This window comes from Electrona antarctica (genome assembly GCF_951216825.1).
Source record: "Electrona antarctica genome assembly, chromosome: 13".
NCBI classification, from domain to species: Eukaryota; Metazoa; Chordata; class Actinopteri; order Myctophiformes; family Myctophidae; genus Electrona; species Electrona antarctica.
Genome location: NC_136794.1, coordinates 19,438,079 through 19,457,925, shown reverse-complemented (window position 1 = coordinate 19,457,925; position 19,847 = coordinate 19,438,079). Strand labels below are relative to the sequence as shown.

The 19,847-nt window shown below is 40.1% G+C and overlaps 1 protein-coding gene across 5 annotated transcripts; it reads right to left on the bottom strand.

Annotated features, from left to right (window-relative positions):
* Window positions 1–327: 327 nt before the first annotated feature.
* On the bottom strand, window positions 328–12,341 carry lnpa (limb and neural patterns a). 5 transcript variants are annotated; one of them, XM_079518475.1, is made up of 13 exons: window positions 12,221–12,341; window positions 11,497–11,599; window positions 10,421–10,462; window positions 7,762–7,949; window positions 7,606–7,664; window positions 7,475–7,515; window positions 3,962–4,042; window positions 3,769–3,820; window positions 3,466–3,687; window positions 2,202–2,307; window positions 1,764–1,834; window positions 1,305–1,460; window positions 328–994 (listed from the first exon to the last, which is right to left on the bottom strand). In XM_079518475.1, exons 2-13 carry the CDS (start codon window positions 11,521–11,523, stop codon window positions 792–794), a joined length of 1,248 nt encoding a protein of 415 aa, XP_079374601.1. In that variant the 5' UTR covers window positions 11,524–11,599; window positions 12,221–12,341; the 3' UTR covers window positions 328–791. The 5 variants fall into 5 exon arrangements, with proteins under 5 accessions (XP_079374601.1, XP_079374602.1, XP_079374603.1 ...); XM_079518476.1 differs by having other exon boundaries at window positions 11,497–11,596; XM_079518477.1 differs by lacking the exon at window positions 12,221–12,341 and adding an exon at window positions 12,020–12,141.
* Between the last annotated feature and the right edge of the window lie 7,506 nt (window positions 12,342–19,847).

Genomic DNA, 19,847 nt, shown 5'->3' with positions numbered 1-19,847 from the left:
AATAAATACAAGTCTGCATTCCTGTAATGGTACCATGACTGTGTAAACATGTTATTCGAACCATTGTGCTTGTGAGTACACCCTCTTATTCAATACTGTCATGAAAGGCACATCATTATAGAAAATATCTATACATATAATTCCCATATAAATAAAAATATAAATTTCCCATTAGACAGCCTGTTTTTTGTACACACCTACAGTACATACGACATGGATATAATAATACTATACATTCAGTCAAGAAATCAGAAAAACTGACATCTTGGAATAAGGGTTTTCCTATATCAACAAAACAGTAAGACAAGAAATCTTTTGAACATGAAGTTGACACATGTCTCCATTTCTGCTAGAAAAATGGGCTTGGCATGTAAACAAACGGGACAACAAAACATTTTGGCTGTTAACAATTTCTTCTGTAGTCCCCATAGATTTGAAATTAATTCATCATTACTATTGCTACAATTAAATTCATCATTACTATTGCTACAACTATATAAAGCATACTCTGAAAAGGAAATACTTGCTGTAAAAGTTGAATATGGTTACCTATTGGCTTGTTATTGTGCCATACATTTGTAATTAATTCATCATTACTATTGCTACAACTATATAGAGCATATTCTGAAAAGGAAATACTTGCTGTAAAAGATGAATATGGTTACCTATTGGCTTGTTATTGTGCCATTCTAGCTAATAGCGTTAGCATAGATTAACCAGTACCACAATTTAGCAAAAAACAAAAATTGAACTCCAGCATTAATTGTGATAAAATATGTTGAAATTTCTTTCTATTCTACTTCCATGGCAGACACATTAGACACATTGTTCTCGTCAGACACATTGTGCTCGTCATCAGATGAGCACATAGGGGGATCCGGTGACATTGGGGTCGCTTCCTCATTGGATTCAGGGCTGCCTTCTTCAGTTGGGCTCTCTGGCTCTTGGGAGACTTCTTCAGTGTGAGTGTCAGACTCAGCCAGTTTGCTTATTCCTGAGAAATCACAGATTCATTCTATGTTTTACATGCATTTAACATATAACTGCTGACCTAACTTTAACCTTAAAATTGCTAATGGGGAAACATCCCTGTAGTGTGTAAACCGGACTCAAAGTACAGACAAATTGTTTTGTTGCGAATTAATTATGAGCCTGTAGATTGTTTATTTTCGGCAAAGATATTTTATAGAGAGATAAACTGGTCCAAGTATGGGGTCAACTAAGTAGTGGTTAAGTATGGCCAGTACATTTTGTGATGGCCAGTCATTTTGTTCCTTATCCAAGTAGGGTACTCAGCGACTTACCTAGAACAGCCTGGTTATCATCTTCTACATCAAGACCAGATGGTAAAGGTGCTTCAGATGACATTTTCCCATCACCAGAGATCTCAGCGAATTTGGGGGCTTGAGGCCTTGTCTTTCTTGCAGGGTTCAGGAAAAAACAATATGCACACCGGAAGGCTGAAATAAGACAAAACATGGTGCTTATCTGAATCTGAATCATTCTCGTATATGCACAGAATAATATGAATATGAAACCAATAATATTCTAAAAATAAAAAGCCACCACTGTATTAACACATCGGATCGATATGCAGCACTAGTTTGCATATTCAATCTTGTGTTTTTTGCTTACAGAGGTCGGAAGTGGCAAAGGCATTTAAGAGCCATATGATATACTATGCTGCCAAAAGCTAGAGGGTAAATGAAGGCACAGTGTTTGATGGAGACTGACAAAGAGGGTTGCGTTTCTCTAAATCTTACCAACGTATTCAAATTCCTCTTTTAATGCCATGCCGTTATGGGACAGGCACTGCTGGCATATGAGTGCATATCTAAGAGGGGAAGAAAAACAATCTAGTTGAGTATGCATACATGGAACGACATTACTGAAACATCATTCTGTTGATATATAGGATGACATTTCTCACAGTCCAAGCAGTGCTCACTATTAATAGTAATCCACTAATAATCCTGGCTCATTCATCAGCATATTAACCTCTCATTTCCATGGAAGGAATGTGTCAAATCAAAACTTATTCCTATTGAGATATGGATCTTATACATTTGTAGGGCGTACGTATATTACTGCTCTGTATTTTTTGCGAACATAGAAAGGCATAAATCAAGGAATGGACAATTATTATTAGTAACAAACTGGTCAAATTCAGTTGCGTAATTTAAGGAGTTGCTTTACAGTACCTGTTCTGAGGGCCATCTCCAACAAGGTACTCCATGACCCTGTCCATAGCACCTCTATCCCTAGGGAGCACAGGTCTGGCAAGGGGAGGGCCAGGGGGGTGCATCCCTGTTAAAGTACAACAGCCATGCCTATTAGTTGCACAGTCCACTGTCTTGAATACAAATCAGTACAAACTGGGCAAGGCTCGATGAAACTCCAGGCAAAATGGTTAGGCAAAGTTAGCTGCATAAGCCATGATAAATGTAAGAAAACCTGCCCCCTTTTTCATAATGACTTGAAACTGGATATCACTTGCAAAGCACGTGCAGATTCCCTGCTGTGTTGGTGAGGTGTAATTAATATAATCTAACATCAAGAGCAATCATAGGAAGATGACTGGTCATTTCTGTGAGACTTGGCAGAGTCTCAGTATCCCGCTGGTTATTAATTTACCAACATATGGAAACTCTGTGGTGACTCTTTGTATCAAATTGCTTTTCACTTTCAATTTTCACCATAAGCAACTGATATCATCAAGTCATATAAACCATTTGTGAGCTGTGCTCGATGCCAACGGTAATTTTACCTGGCATTAAAGACATTTAGTGAGATTCTACCACCATTGCCCAGAGAACAAACACAGGGCTGGCTAATTAATCACAGTTAACATAATCTTGCTTTCGTGCATACCTCACAGTCAGCATTCCACATGGCAATTACAGCATGCTGCTTCCTCTAGGAACACATTTTCCTTTACCGTTAGAACTTATTTGCATCTCGTATGGAGTATTCATAGTCCAGAATTAATTTATATTGAATATTTAATTTGTCCAAGCACCACAGATACCATACAACAATCATTCTTTAGAGTACATAACTTCTATTTGGCCCGCTGACTTTTCAAATCTAGCAAAAGTGGAAGCAGGGATTTAAAATCAACCCAAGATCACAAGCATAAACGAATTATTCATCTTACAGAATGATTGCAGGGAACACATTAATTATCACATTTTAGGCTACACAAAAAGTGACCTAAATGTACATCCTAACTTTGTAGATGAATGATGCACCATTTTTACAAAAAGGTTTAACCGTTTTAATCAAAATTGTTTCAACCAAAAATGTAAACAATTGGCCATTACAACCATAACATATCCCACCAATGCTGACAACCACCCATACCACAGAGCCTTGAACAACTGGGGACACACGAGGCAGAGATGAGTAAATCGCACCTTAATCGACCACATTATGAAGTGGTCCCCCTGCGTGCAGGTAACTCACCGACTCCTGGAACAGGTGTGCCAGGGGTCATGGGCCTCCTCATCAAGCTCTGCTGAGCAGCTACAGCCGACAGTCCCCTCTCTGGGGGTCCGCCTGGAGCGGAGTGGGGGGGTCGTCCAGAGTAGGTGGCCCCTGAAGGGAGAGGGGGGCGGGCTGAAGCACTGCTTGCAGGATTCACCACTGCTGCGGGGGTCCTTGGAGCGATATTACGCTGACGGAGTTCTAAAAAGGAGGAAACAGTGCAAGCTGCAGAGCCAAAACAGGGCATTTACATTATTTTGTTGTCTTGGATAGGATTGTTACCTTGTCCTGGTTTTGGAGTCATTTGGGGGCCCACTGGAGTGGAGTCAAATGCCTGAATTTGAATAAGAAACAGAAGACTTCGTTTTTTAATTCAAGTGATAAATCAAAATAAATTAGATGAGTGGCTATTACACAAACCCAATTATTATAGTAAATAAATGGATCTATTTATATAGTACATTATGTAACTCACATTTTTCTTGGAATCAGTATCAAATCTTTCCAGAATCATTTTTGCATTTTTATAGGTTTCAGTCTCCATAACTTCTTCAAGCTGTAAAACAACAAAAATGTTAACATCAGAAGGATAAATTATTCAGCTGGTTCAGTAGAGAACTGATTATCATAGGATAATTTCAATGACCAGAATTAAACAATCCACTATTATCCACCTATTATTTACTTAGTGCCAACAGTGTAGGCCTTACTTTCAGTAAGTCCATTGACATTATTTACTGCTCAATCGATACATTGAGGACAATACATCAATGCTAGAATAATGAATGGCGGTATAACTGATCAGCAACACAAAAACATGCATCTGATTTGGCTGATTATCTGGGGTAACAAGTCTTTTTGAAACTTAAAGAAAAGAGAAATGCCACTCTGGTTCTCTTTCTATTTGTACAAATGAGCTGTATCGAGTAAAATGAGCTCACAGGACTGTCTCATCAGTCCAGACATTTTAGCCCTAATCTAGTACACAATGCTCCAGTTTCGAGCTTTACAAATGAATCAAAGCGAGATAAAAAATAAAAAGCAGTCTGAACAAAAGACAATCAAATATGGAAATCAGTTCATTTCAATATTTTGTTTAGTAGGCTTCTAGCTAGTTCTTCAAAATTGATAGAAATTCAACCGTCCCAATGCTGTGATTTGTACGCAGCATTGGGTACGATGAAATATTTCAGTGTTGGAATTTCCCTTGAAATATGCCAAAAACATCCATCATGGCATTAAAAGTTAAGGTGACTGCGATATCTTGTGCGTGGATCTTCACATCAATTAAAAAGCAAATATTTGTAGTTGTTTACATATAATATGAAGAATAATTGCAATCACTACTTCGATAATGGAGAGTGTGAAAATCCATCAGCCATAATTATTGAAAGCTATTAGACTTGACATTGGATGACAAGCAATTTCTCCAGATTTATTTCTTTCTGGCACTAAATGCTATTAATTAAAGTGACATTAGCAGAATGTTTACTGAGCTAAGTCACTGTACCGATCAACAGCTGTCTATATTGTCATTAGATTATTTATTAAGAGTAGCAAATTATTATCTGCATACAGAATGATTTCAAAGATCAATACAACAGTTAACATACAGGCCAAGTACAATACTTAAAAGTGTGAAGTGAAAAACTTCACTTACTGTAGATAAAGACCATTATGCATCAATTTACACAAAGATTATATAAATAAGATTACAACCACCAATTGAACTAGTTACGGCAATTACAATCAGGTCTATTGACATAAATATGAAGTTTCTCTCATTGACTTCATGGTCATGTTGTTTTCCACAGGACAATTCTGGGTCATTTCAGAATTAAATTAGACAGTTGTCCCCTCCATGCTCATTGGACAATTTATTCACAGGTTATTCTTCAATTTTCCTGTCTGCACTCTGCACTTTCATTCCCTCCCATGCATTAGTCTTTTCAATCCATAGTCCCTTCATACTGCTTTTGAGGAATATTTATTATGGCATTCTAGGAACAACTTTGTCAATCACTAGAGTATTTGAACATAGCTTTGTTTGTTTTTTAGCAACACTAGCGATGTACCATTCCAAACCACAGGGATCAAGGTATCAATGGCCGCGGTTACATGCAGGCTGATCATTCCGAATAAATACTTCCGAATAAAATACATCCGAAGTAATGTTTTTTGCTGCGTGTTTACATGGGAAATGGTCATTCCGAATGAGCGTTTACAAGGAGATGTGATATAAGACATGATACATGTTAATTCACGTGATGGACACGTGTTGGACACATAAAATATAGGCAGTTCATTCATTATGTGAAAGACGATACTTTGAAATCCCATCATTTCATTCTGCAGTAGCTTTGAGGCTGCTGTTTGGATAGGGGCGGGCGTATATGTTTACCGTATTTTATTCCCCACCCGCTGCGGCTCCCCTTCTCCGCTGGGAAGGTGATCATCTCGTTTTTATTTGTACTTTATTATCTACACTACAGCACGGCCAGGGCACGCACACTGATTATTATTGTATCAAGCGTCGCTCGTTATTTTTGAGAGGAGAGAGAGAGAGAGAGAGAGACTGTTGAACACACACACACACACACACATCGCATTTATCAAGTTTTCGCTGTGCGCCTCACAAGGCTATTGGGTTTATTTGTGATTCGTTTTTGCACAATGCACGTACATTGTGTAAGTAAGCGCTGATCTACAGGCTGACAACGTGTCCCAATTAAACTGCAAAGCCGTTATGTTTCATGACGTTTTGGTTGCAACTTGGAATAGGCAAGTTATAGCCTATAAAAGTTTAAAGGGATAGGATGGACATTATAGCGATAATAGCGTATTCTTGGGACTGTGTGTGTGTGTGTGTGTGTGTGTGTGTGTGTGTGAGTGAGAGAGATTACTGAACAGCGGACTGACGGAATTTCGTCCTCTCTCTCCTCCGTCTTTCTGTGAGTCCCCCATGCACTTAGCCTACAGTAGCATGAAGCATCCAGATACATATAGGCTGGCTATATAACCTATAGGCCCATCAAACATGTTTGAAAATTATCAGAGTGATCATCAACTCGGGACGGTTGGATCTTTGAACACTCACAGATCAGGGGGATCATCATCACCACTGCTGCTGCAGCCTGCTCCACGTTTTTTTTGTGTGTAGGCTATTTCGGATCTGCAAAATGCACGAAATAACGCGCTCTATGTGCAAACTCCTCGGCGCGCCTTGGATATGAGCGCCTTGGAGTTGGAGCGCCTTGGAAATGAGCATGCTCAGAAAGACCAGAATGAATTTACATCCGAAGCAGTGTATACATGAGTCCAACTTTCGGCCAATCGCATTCAACATCGGAATAATCCGGCCAGTGACATCGGAATGGTTTTTAAATCGCATCGAGCATTTTCATTCGGATTTACGTTTTTGTAGGTGTTTACATGACAACGTTTAATAGGATTTAACTTCTATTCGGAATTAAGAGGGGTTGAAAGACCTCATGTAAACGTACCCACCGAGAGAAACGTAACATTTTAGGTCACCAAAAATTCATGAACTATGTCTTCAATTATGACGTATCATCAAGATGTAGGACAGTGGTTCTCAACCCTTTTAGGCCGCAACCCCCCAAAATAATCATATTTGAACTGCCCCCCCCCCCCCCCGATAAATAGCCGATGTACAAGTTCACAACGCCTCACGTTATGAGCTTGTAGATCAGCTACTGTATATATGCTATATTTATAATTTGTGTGTCTTTCTTATATTATTTGAGAATTTGGCCAAATGTTTGACCAGATTTTATAGTAGTTTGTTGATTACATATAATGCAGTAATCCTTTTACTTTTAATGCAATTTTTGTATATAAAGGGTCTTAGCAGTTACATTGTCAATTTAATATCATCTGGGGACCCCCCAAAAGTCATGTGCCTGGGGGTCCCGACCCACAGGTTGACAACCACTGATGTAGGAGAAACGCTCCAGCATGAACTTACTATTTTCCGCTTTTGTGCTTTCAGTTCCTCTAATTTTTCATCTGAAACAGAAAGGTTTGCATTTGATTTGACAACTTTCAAATCAAACAAATTACAGTAATGTATGCATCAACAGCAAATAAAACACTTACTGTTTTTCTCGGTTCTCCGTGAAAAAAGTGCAATAAGCATCTTTCGAAGAAGCCACACTCTAAAAGGGCACAAGTAGTTTTTTGTTTTTTTAGTTTAAAATGCTTTTCCACAACATACTACATATGAATATTTGATCAATTATCTTGTATACTTACAATAATGGAAATATTACAAAGGGAAGAGCGATTATAAGCCGCCCCATCGATTGTTCAGGCAGGTACCACACATACACAACTACACATGCGATTAGGTAGAGAAGAACCGAGTAAAGAAGCAGTCCCCCAACCCATTTCTTCAACTGCTTTTGATATTTGTCCCCATATTCCTCCAGAATTTGTATATCCTGCCAAAACAAACATTAAAACAGAAAAATGAAGTAATGAACCAAACTTTGGGAAAACATGTAGGGCAAATGTACTCTTACGATACCCATGGTAAAGGGGTTGGGAATGTCCGTATTTACGTACTACTTTGGTGCTGTTTTCAGGCTGTCTGGAAATACTATTCATGATTAGTCAAGATGACATTAAACATGCTTGACTTAGGTCAGTCGTGAACATTAAGTTCAGCCATAGCACGCATGCACTAGTATTTACTATGGATACCATTTTCAGGACACACTACTCCTTTAACTTATGTTAATGGGGTAATGAAACACCACTGGTTACGTGGGCTAATTATCTCCATCCCAAAAATAGTCTGCAAATAGACCAGAACCAAGTCTCTGTGGACAAAGTCATTATACAGTAGCATGTGTGGCTGTCACTCCAGGGTTTGTTTAAACAGATCTTCAACTCAGCTGCATCACACTATCAGTTTGCATAGTTTACCCAAGAAAATAAAAAGCAAACAAACCTCAATTAGGCCTAATCCCTTAACACCAGTTTCATTTTAGAATATGTGCAATAAACCAACTTCACACTCTCATATGTATAAACAAAGAACATCAGTGTGATGGGGGAATTAAAGTATTCAGACTGTACAAAATGATTTCCACCAGCAATACTGGACTGTGGTAAACTAATTCAACTTAAGGGATATTTCACTTTCAAACATGTTTGAGGTCATTTTAACATCTGCTTTTGTACCCCAGACAGTTTAAAGTTGCTTGATTCAGTATTTAGATATTTGATATAATTTCAACAGACTATACTTTCCTTTCCTATACAATCCCATTGTAACCAAACTCCATTTTAACCATGTAAAGATTCATTTAAAACACCTGTCCTTGCCAACTACAATTTCGGCATTTAGCAGCCGCTCTCAATCCAGAGCGATTTACAGTAAGCAAGTATTATACATGGTATTACACAATATACAATAGTCATCAAGTATCATAAGCAAGGTAAGAACCTAACATCTGTCTAACAGTAGAATATCTGTGCAGTGAAGCTATGAGTATACACTATACAGTCTATGTCTACATAAAATGCCATCTATAAACTAAAGGTGCTAAATCAGCTACTAGGGATATGTTCCTTACAATACTTCAGGGCAAAAATATTGTCACTGAATTTCAAATGACCATACCATTGTCTTTTCTGTTTGCATTGTTTGCATGTTCTCCCCCAGCCCCGATATATTCCCTCAGTCCCTACGCTCATTCTGTAGCTCCGAGATGAGGTCACGAGGCGAAGCCCTCCCATTGCGTTTCAGAAACGGCGCATGGTTTCCACAACTTACGCTGCTTACCCTTTTCTGCAGATTGTTTCCAAAAAGTGAAGGTCCGATTATGAGCTAAACTAAATTTAACTTAGGAACGGCCAAGAAAATCCAAGTTGCGGCATGAAACGAGCATTTAAATCGCTTGTTTAGTCAGCTGCTTTTTCAAGGAAGTTGAAAAGCTTTAGCACCTCCCCTGGTCTAATGTGGAATTAGATTTTCCAACTGACTTCAGTTCAGTCGACATGCACACGCACAACTTCCTTGAAAAACATGGAAGAGACTGACTAAACAACCGATTTAAACGCTCATTTCTTGCAGCAACTTGGATTTTTTTGGCCGTTCCTAAATTAAATTTAGCTCATTATCGGACCTTCACTTATTGGATACAATAAGAAAACGCAATGGGAGGGCTTCGCCTCGTGACCTCATCTCGGAGCTACAGAATGAGTGTAGGGACTGAGGGAACGTATCGGGGCTAGTTCTCCCCGTGTCCCCTAAGGAAAGTTTATGTGTACTATGTAAACTCTAAATTTCCATTTCCATTCCATTAAGCTGCAAAATAAATAAATAATAATTTGGCAACCCCCCGAGTGGTCCCCCAGGTTGAGAACCCCTGCCCTAAGGTAGGTACCCTCACAAAAAACATGCAGTAATCCTGGTCTCTAAACTACCTCCCCCATGCCAGCCAGGACGCCTAATGGAGGGGAAAGGAACTGGTCGGAATAACGTGTTCCTTCCGTGCGCTACGTCCGGCCGGGGAAACTCCCCCCTGTCAGGTGAAAAGAAGCAGCTTGGACTCCTCATACATAGAAGGAAGCATGAGGTCAGTCCGCTGCCCTCCCCAGGTTGGCAGAGGAAGTGTAGTGCCCAGGATTACATTAGATAATTGACACTGGGTGAAAAAAATGCGTTGCAAAATCGTGGGATAAAAAAAAAACATTCTTTTCTCAATAGTCATTGGGGAAACTGTGAGTGCTGAGCATCAAATTCATGAAATAAATAAATACTTTTTAAATTGAAAACAAAGGACACATTAGAGTAATATAGTTGCATATCATGGACAACACTACACAACCAGTACTATTTGTGCAGACCAGTCAGAGAAACAAAAATGCTACATGACAATCTGAGGGCTTTTGTTAAACCTACCTTGTCAATGCCTTCCAAAACCTCCACAGTGGATGGTTTGGTCTGCAAGATAAAAACATTTAGAAATTAAAGTAAAATAATCAAAATGTGAAATTAGACAAAGGTGTTTGTTCTGGGCTATAAAAAATAATTGTATGGAGTTTACAAACATTGCCTATGTTCCTCTGTATCGAGTGCAGTACATGACTTGTTTTAGCTGCAATTTGCAACTCTAGATGTTGTTTCATAAAAATCCCCCGTAGACATGTTATGAGCTACTTTCTGTCAAGACATCCTCTGTAGGTGATTATTTTTCTAAGTGCTGGAGTTTGGAAGCACTCGTCAAAAGTCACTGAACGGCCCAGCGTACCACCTGTTTCGAATTTGCACATAATGCAGGAGGCAGCAGCGCGACCCGTTAACACAAACGAGTGCTTCCAAACTGCAACACTTAGAAAAAGAATCATCAAAACAAGCTTGGCAGATTGAAAGAGGATAATTCAAGCTTGGACTACAGCTGCAATGTTTGTGAGTTTAACGTTGTTTAAGACCAATCGATCACAAACCAAATTGAATGAGTGGGGAGTCAATGGAGGGTATTGCAACTCTAGATTCATCCCATTATAAAAAATTCTAGAGTTGCAAATTGCGGCTAGACTCGTTTGCACAATAATTTGGTGTGAAATAGCACAGACTAGTGCAATGTGAGAGCTCTGCTTGTTGTTATGTGCAACACGTGTGTCTCTGTCAGCTTGCCAGTATTTGTCCTATCTACTTTAGTTTACTTTCTACATGCCAGTCTGAAACAGGAGTTTATACAAAGTGTGACATACATTCAGAGATTATTCTGTACAATATTGTTCATCTCTATTTCAGCATGTTAACAGCACATTATTCATCTTCCAAAAGCATGATACAAGTTTAAATAATTGAAATGCATATATATTCACCAAATATAGAATGTCTTTAACTGTACAAAAGATGGTGCTCTTATGCCACATGACTGTAGTCAGCACTTATATTTGACAATTTGAACATGGGTTACTAATGCAGCAGCACATCTGGATTAAAACAAATAGAAAAATGTGTGTACAAACCTTCCACCTTGAGACAACCGCCCCCATCTTAAAATAAAGGGTATTCGATCTCTATCACCTTAAAGAGCTTAGTTTAAAGCCACACAAAGAGGCTCTCCACCTGCTGGCAAGACATGACGGTCATTGGCATTTGCAGGAAATAGCAGAAGTAACTGTTGCACACTGCACAGTAGATATAGATATAAGATAAGCAACCACACAAGTTGAGCTAATTCAGTTTAATAATAACAATAATAGGCATTACAGAAAGCTACAAATATGTGTTTACCTCAGCTTCTGTGAGTATCGATGTACCTGCTCTTACGAATTTAGGCAAGCGTTTAAATCAAATGTTATATACTGTATATAAACAGAGTCTGAGCACAATCTAAAATGACTAGCAAAACAATTCGAACACGGTTGACGTCAGAGCTACCGAGCTTCTTCAAGAAATATGCACTTCGGCTCGATGTAAAGGCAGCGGTACACTTCACAGAGAAAGGTTTGTGTAACGTGAACTATGTATAGCAGTGGACACACATACCTATCTATAAACGTAGCATGGCCGCAGGCTACACAGCTAGCTTCAGAGCTATTACTAACTATCTATTAGCAAACTATTGCAGCTAATAGCACTTGAGCACGTCCAGCACGCCCGTCTGCTCTGTCATGAACTAGTGCCATGAAAGCTCGCACATAACACAAATTACATCAATATTCACTTCGATTATCGGGGCGTATTTACCTTTGCATGTATTCAGTGATGTTGAGTGCAGAACTGTGCAACTCCTCTGCTGCTCTTGCCTTGACTTGAAGTGAACGACGACGTGTTATTGCTGGCTGGGGGGAGTGTCTGTCAATGTAAGGGAGCAGCATGGAAGGGGAACATATTGTGCCAAGTTATACTTTGTGGTTTGAGTATCCTCGGGACATGAAAATCCTCTGTGTACGTGTGTTATAAATCTTATAATGACCATTACTATAGTAATGGTCACTTCTGAAGTGGTCTACACCATGGGGTTCTCAACCCGTGGGTCGCGAGACTCGCGACCCCTCGGGGGGTTGCCAAATTATTTTGGGGGGGTCCCCAAATTATTTTCAAAAAAATAAGTTTGCAACTGAATGGCTGGAAAAAGGAAATGAAGAGTTTACATATAGTACATGCATACACCTTCCCTAATGTATATCTGGTTTCAGTATTTATTAATGGTGTATTGTCTCTATTATTAAGGTTATTGTAGCAGTCAATTTATATTGGGGGGCGGGAGGGGGCAGGGCGGGGGTCCCGAGACATTGCCAAAGCATTTCCGGGGGTCCCGGCCAAAAACGTTGAGAACCCCTACACTGTGAGTCTCATTACCCTGGATCAGACACTTTATTGATTGTTGATTTATGAATAGACTTTAAATGCAAGCTTGATTGATTGATTGATTGATTGATTGATTTATTGAAGAACTTATTAACAGTTTTGGAGAATTACAGTACATTTCAAGCACAACTCAATACAACTGTGGACGACACCATAACGCATTACACTTGTTTACAATAGGGTCCACCATGTTCAATTCATAATAACATTTAGAGATGTACAAATATACACTACTATGCCAAAAACAGGAAATCATCATAAAGGAGGTAAAAAACATATACAGTGAGGGGGAAAAGGGGTGGGTGGCGGATTCAGATTTTACGGGGGCCAGTTTCGAATTGCAGCCGTCCGTAGGTGCCCTTTGAGAGTGGTTTTGATGGAGTCAAAGGATTTGCATGTCTTAATGACTGTTGGTAGGGCGTTTCACATTTTGGTGGCATAGGAGCGAAATTAATTTAGTCCCTTAATTGTTTGTGCCGAATCTGGGTTGCACTTGCACATGGTTTGTTGAACAACTGTACAAGGAATCTTGTTCTTTGGTTGACTTTTTTGATTATGTTGGTGGCCATTTTATCACCGGAAAGATTTGCCTCCAGGATGGAACCTGGGTAGGTAATTTCATCTTTTCGTGTGATAATATTGTCACCCACTCTAACCAAGAAGCCATAGGCCTTGCTGAGATTACCATTTGATCCAAATAGAATGGATTCAGTTTTTCCCAGGTGTAAAGATAGTTTGTTATCAGCGAGCCAGGTGCAGATTCTACCAAGTTCAGAGCCTTTTCAACCTGCAGTTTGTTCCTGTCCGAGACTAGCAGTGCTGAGTCATCTGCGAACAGGAACAAGTTGCAGTCACAAGCTGATGTCATGTCGTTTACATATATTAGGAACAGTAAAGGCCCTAGTATGCTTCCTTGTGGAACGCTACAGCTCACTGGGAGGGGGGGGGGGGGGGGGACAGTGTTCCCTTCACCTCCACCATCTGTTCTCTCCCCTCCAGGTAGGATTGCATCCAGCTCACTGATGTGCTATCAAAACAAATTGCTTTTAGCTTGTTAACCAGTATGGAGTGGTTCACGGTGTCAAAAGCCTTTTGGAGGTCCAGCATGACCATGCCGCAGTATTTTCCAGCATCCACCTCGTGTTTGATGTGGCCGCTCAAATAGAGGAGGCATGTGTCAGTGGAGTGGGATGTTCTGAAGCCAGATTGGAATTCATACATATATTTTTTTGTGGCACGATACTTTTCAACCTTTCATAGACTATTTTTTCCATCACTTTTGAGATGGAGCTAAGAATAGAAATAGGGCGGTAGTTGCCAGTTTGAAATCTTGGGGGACCTGTCCCTGTTTGATGGAGAGGTTTATTATGTGGGTGATGATTGGAGCTATAGAGATGGCCGAGTCTCTGAGAAAGTTGGAGGGAATATTGTCATGGCCAGTGGCCTTGTGGGGTTGAAGGGCTCTCAGTCTTTTAAGTACCTCCTCAGTTGTTACCATTGTCAGTTTGAAATCATCTTTACAAACCGACATAATATTTCAAATTAAAGAAGTTTGGGATATGAATGTGGATGCCTAATGTGAATAGCCTATGTCTGATTATCCATAAATCCACTGCAAGATAAAGATTCCCCCCGAATAACGTTTTGTTAGCTTATATTGGGGTCCACAGACACCCTAGCTGGTGATTGGTGAATGCCTGGACGTACCAGCCAAGGCAGCTATTCTTAGGTTAGGCCTTTGGTCTTGCAGGCAGTTGACATTGATTGATTGATTGATTGATTGATTGATTGATTGATTGATTGATTGATTGATGGTCAATGTCAAATGAAAGCACAACTCAATACAAAAACTGTTACTGTGGACGACACACTGGTAAAGCATTACACTTGTTTGCAACAGGGTCCACCACATTGACAACTGGCTGCCATCCGTGTTGTACATTTCTGATCAAAAAGCATAATATCAAGTGATCAAGCTTAAGCATACAAGTAAAAATCACACCTGAGCGGTGCAACTATACGTACTGTACTGTAGTATTTGTACTGCACAGTACTGTAATACTCATACTGTACTGTATTGTGCTGTACTGTACTACTCATAGAGTACTGTACTGTACTACTCTGTGCTGTACTGAAGTCCACAATCATGTCCTTGGTCTTGCCTACATTCAGGAAGAGAGTTTTCCTCACACCATTTTGTCATTCCCTCTTACCTCCTCCAGGTAAGCCCTCTCATCGTCATTTGAGATAGGCCCACCACCATTGTGTTGTCAGCTAAGTTGACGATGATATTTTGGCTGTTCCTAAAGCCACGCAGTCATATAGGTGTAGATAGAGTGAGTACAGCAGGGGATTCAGTACGCAGCCCTGCAGGGCTCCTGGGTGAGAGCAGTAGACATGTGTTTTCCCGTGTGTGCTTGCGTGCGTGCGTGCGTGCGTTCACGACACATGGCCATCAATAACCTTTTAACGTTACCTACCAACAACAACATTCAAACGCAGTCACATCATTTTGGTGGGGGTTAATAACACAGGCAACAAAGCCAACAAAGTTGGTAAAAATCCGTGTCCTTGAGTCAGCCGGTGGGCCAGAGCGAAAACAAACACGTCTAATCATGGTGAAAGCGGAAGTAGCTATAACAGGCCGTTGTGGAAGAATTGGGGCAGAGGTTCGTCGTTGGCATCCAGGGAGTGTGTGCGTGCACAGTGTGGCATCGGCCGGGCCAGCGGTGCCGGAGATTAGCTGTACACAGACGGACGGACACACGGACGGTGTGCAAACATACACTCTCCCCAGACCTTCGGCCTGGTGGAGACAAAAATGCAGGGCAGGCATATTAAAATGTCAAGTGGCATTTCTTTGTCAGTTTGGGAATATGCGTGCACACAGTTTCAGATCGGTGCAGTTACAGGTAAAAACATGATTTGGCTTGTTATAGCGCCACCATAAGGCTGATTTGAAAAAATGTAAGTGGCATTTCTTCCTTTGCGTAGTGAGAATGTACATGCGAAATGTCACAAATCGCACGCTTTCATGATTTGAGCCAGTTTGTTCTAAACGGGGCAGTCGTGCCAACTTTAGATGTCAATCGTAGCCAATCAGGATGGAATATGAAAAATCTAACAAATCTGCTAATCACATGACTAGAAAAAACAGGAATTGGCCTGTAATAGCGCCACCATGAGACTGATTTGAAAACTTTCAAGTGGCATTTAGTCCTCGGACTAATGGGAATGTGCGTGTATAATTTCATGGACATTGAGGGGGCAGAAAACAGCCCGGTCACTCGTGCGAGCCCATAGACTCCAATGCATTCCGTAAACGTCTGGTGTCCCTATTCGCCTATAGAAGTCTTAAGTAGAAGAGCCGCCATTCGACTGGCCCCATGAGCCATCAGCCTGTGGCACTGTTGAGGTGTTATGGAAGCCCAGGTTTGCTTTGAACAGCCGTAAATTAATTTGTATTGTTCAGTCTTATGTCTCACACCTTCCTCTTTTTTGTCATCAAAGTTTTTTAATGATTTTAGAATAAAGCATACAAAATATACATGACATACACAAAAGAAAAAGACAAGAAAAAAAAAAAACACAACTAGCAGTCAAAAACTACCCCAAATGGACAACACCCCTCCACATTCTGTTGTTAACAATAGTGATTATATCATCTGTAATGTATTACAATTACAAATAGTTAATGCAACCATCCTTTATTAATATACAAATAAAAGTAGTCCCATATTTCATGGAACTTTCCTTTGACATTGTTCCTCCTGGCAATTGAGTATTCGAAAGATGCAGTTTCAGTCATAAGTTGGGTCCAGTCTGTGATCTCTGGTGTAGCCGAGCTCTTCCAGTTTCTCAGTATCAACCTGGCTACAGCGTCACACCTTCCTCTTGACAATACAACCTAGATTCTCTGTGGGGTTCAGGTCAGGCCAGTTGGCTGGTCAGTTAAGCACATTAATACCATGGTCAGTACACCAGTTACTAGTAGTTTTGGCTCTGTGGGCAGGTGCCAAGTGCTGCTGGAAAAGGAAGATCAGCATCAACATAAAGCTTGTCAATGTACGGATACGGAAGCACACTGTAAAATACTGTAAAATATCATAATAGATGGTTGTGTTCTGGACTTGATAAAACACAGTGATGATTTAGGCCATGTTATCTGCTGGTGTTGACAGTGAAAACTTAACAATGGTTTCAACACAGCCAAGTTTTTAGAGTACATTGTGCTTCAGTATGTTGACAAGCTTCATGGAGATTCTAATTTTCCTTTACAGCTCAATTTGGCACCTGCCCATAGTGCCAAAACTACTAGTAACTGGTGTACTAACCATGGTATTATTGTGCTTAAATGACCAGCCAACTGGCCTGACCTGAACCCCACAGAGAATCTAGGTTGTATTGTCAAGAGGAAGGTGTGAGACATAAGACACAACAATACAAATGCATTTATGGCTGTTATCAAAGCAAACCTGGGCTTCCATAACACCTTAACAGGGACAAAGGCTGATCACCTCCATGCCACACCCCATTGATGAAATAATAAGTAGCCCAGACCAAGTAATGACTGCATACATTAATATACTTTTCAGATGGTCAACATTTCTCGTTTAAAAATATTTTTTTATTTTCATGAGCTGTACGGCACGCCATAATCATCAATATATATATATATATATATATATATATATATATATATATATATATATAGAATGTAGACAGTAACCTTTTGCTATCCAATTTGTTCACTGACCTCCATGCTAAACTCTGAAGGCAAACACCTTCACACATATGAGTCAGGATACCCAAGTCTGTTACTGTATACATGTTTTATCTTTGTACTGTGGTACATTGGACCCTGGCATTTGGGTATTTGCTACTTCTCCTACTGTGCATTGTCCTTGACAAACTGTACAATATTATTGACAATACTTTCTCATTAAACAGCAAGCTTCTCTCTATACTGTCTGTAGTTACTGTGGCCTACTAGCTACTCTAGTGATCTGTGATGTGATGTTGTAATGTAATGTTGTGCAGTTATGAGTCCAGCATGTCCAAAATGCCTTGTCAGTGGTTGTCCGCCCATTTCTATACCAAATTACTTTTGTGTTGTCCCAGCTCAGTGGCCTTGTGGCTAGAGTGTCCGCCCTGATACTGGGAGGTCGGGGTTCGATCCCTGGCCGGGTCATACCAAAGACTCTAAAAATGGGACCCAGTGCCTCCCTGCTTGACACTCAGCATCAAGGGTTGGATTGGGGGTAAGTTCCTGCGACATACTAGCGTCATGTCCAGGGGGTGTACTTGTACATCAAGCTGCCTCACGCTACAGAAACAGGAGATAGGCTCCTGCCCTATGGGCCTCATGGCTCGGCAAGGCTACTTACCAGCATGAATTGCCAAAGAAAAATTCTTATTTGAACCTCATAGACAATCATGTAATTTTGGTTCTCTAATTATTTGGGTTTAACTAATTATTAGGTATTTAACTAGTATTATCAAATCAGTATAACAGATTCAGTGTACTCTTTATAGTCATGGGTCATTTCACTCTTGATTGAGTGGTTGATTGATTGAATACTTTATTAGCAGTTTGCAAGAAGAAGCACAGGAAAGTACAGTTCAATACAAGGTCTGCTAAGAGGATGTTAAACCCAATACAGCCTATATGGCTTGTTTCCATGGGGTCCTTTGTACTCAATTCATAAAAACATTGAATGACAGACAAATATACATCATATATAAATGCTTAGAAATGAAAACAAATAGAAAAATATGTACAGTAAACAGTTTCGTGGCAGTAGGCTTTGACTAATTACAGTGCTAATGCTATAACTCTCTTCTGTGTTATGGATACTATTCTACAAATTCTGATATGGAAGCACTAATCAATGCAGAACGCCTGCATGCCTTTTGGGAAGTCACATGCTAGCAGATGCCACACGTGACTGACTGTTGACACTACACACGTTTTTTCCTGACCTCATTTCATCTCCTCTGTCTACTTCTCACAAACGTCCCAATTCAAGCATATCTCTGCTGTCGGGAAGAAACCACTTAACTCCAAAATGTTCATTTTCAGGAAATGAAAAAACATACAGAAATTAAGAACCTTATTTCGAAAACGGAGCAATACTGCCTCATCAAAGTTGGTATTGTGACTTTATATATTGTCAATTACTTCCATGAGAGGGGGAGAGGTGGTGGAGTTAGTTGCTTTAGCAGACAGTTTGAGGGTCCAATATTTTCGAAACAACACACAGACAATAAAGTTCAATAGCAATGATTTATACAACAACAACAAAAATCAAAAACCTCAAAAATGGAGTAGGTGGTTTCCTCCCGACAGCAACTAGGCTTGAAACTATAAATCTTTGTAGGTGGTACCTTTCCTGTTAGCAGGGCTGGACTGCATGGGTCATTCATTGGGCGGCCCACTCATTGGGCGGCCCACCGGGAATTTGCCCTGTGCGTCAAGTGGCCAGTCCAGGCCTGCCTGTTAGACAGCTAGACTTTGGAAGAAATAATCTAAATGTACTGTTACCAGTTTTAATTAATAAATGACACCCTCCTTGCAGTCTCTCACTGGCATTGCATTCTCAAAACTTTGTACTGTAAGCACATTTATTTTCATGAGATGAAAGGTTCTTCTATTTTAAATACCTTGAATATCGTGTTCTCTTGGTTATATCACCAATCTAAACACAAAGCATAATTTCTTGATGAGTTTGGGGGATTGCTTTCTAGTATTTTCACTGATTTTGACTACTTTTGACTATGTAAAAACATAGGCATGGACCAAGTGATTTTACATGGCTTAGATTTCAAGGTCCCACAAATAATTAATTAAGCAATTTTTGCCTACCACCAGGCCCGGATTAAAACAATGGAACTTAGTGGAGCTTCAGCTCCAGGGCCCTCAGCTTGCAGGGACCTGTGGGACACTATTTCAAATAGGTACAGCTGTTGCTTCCGTCGAAAACGTATTCATAGTCACCGATTT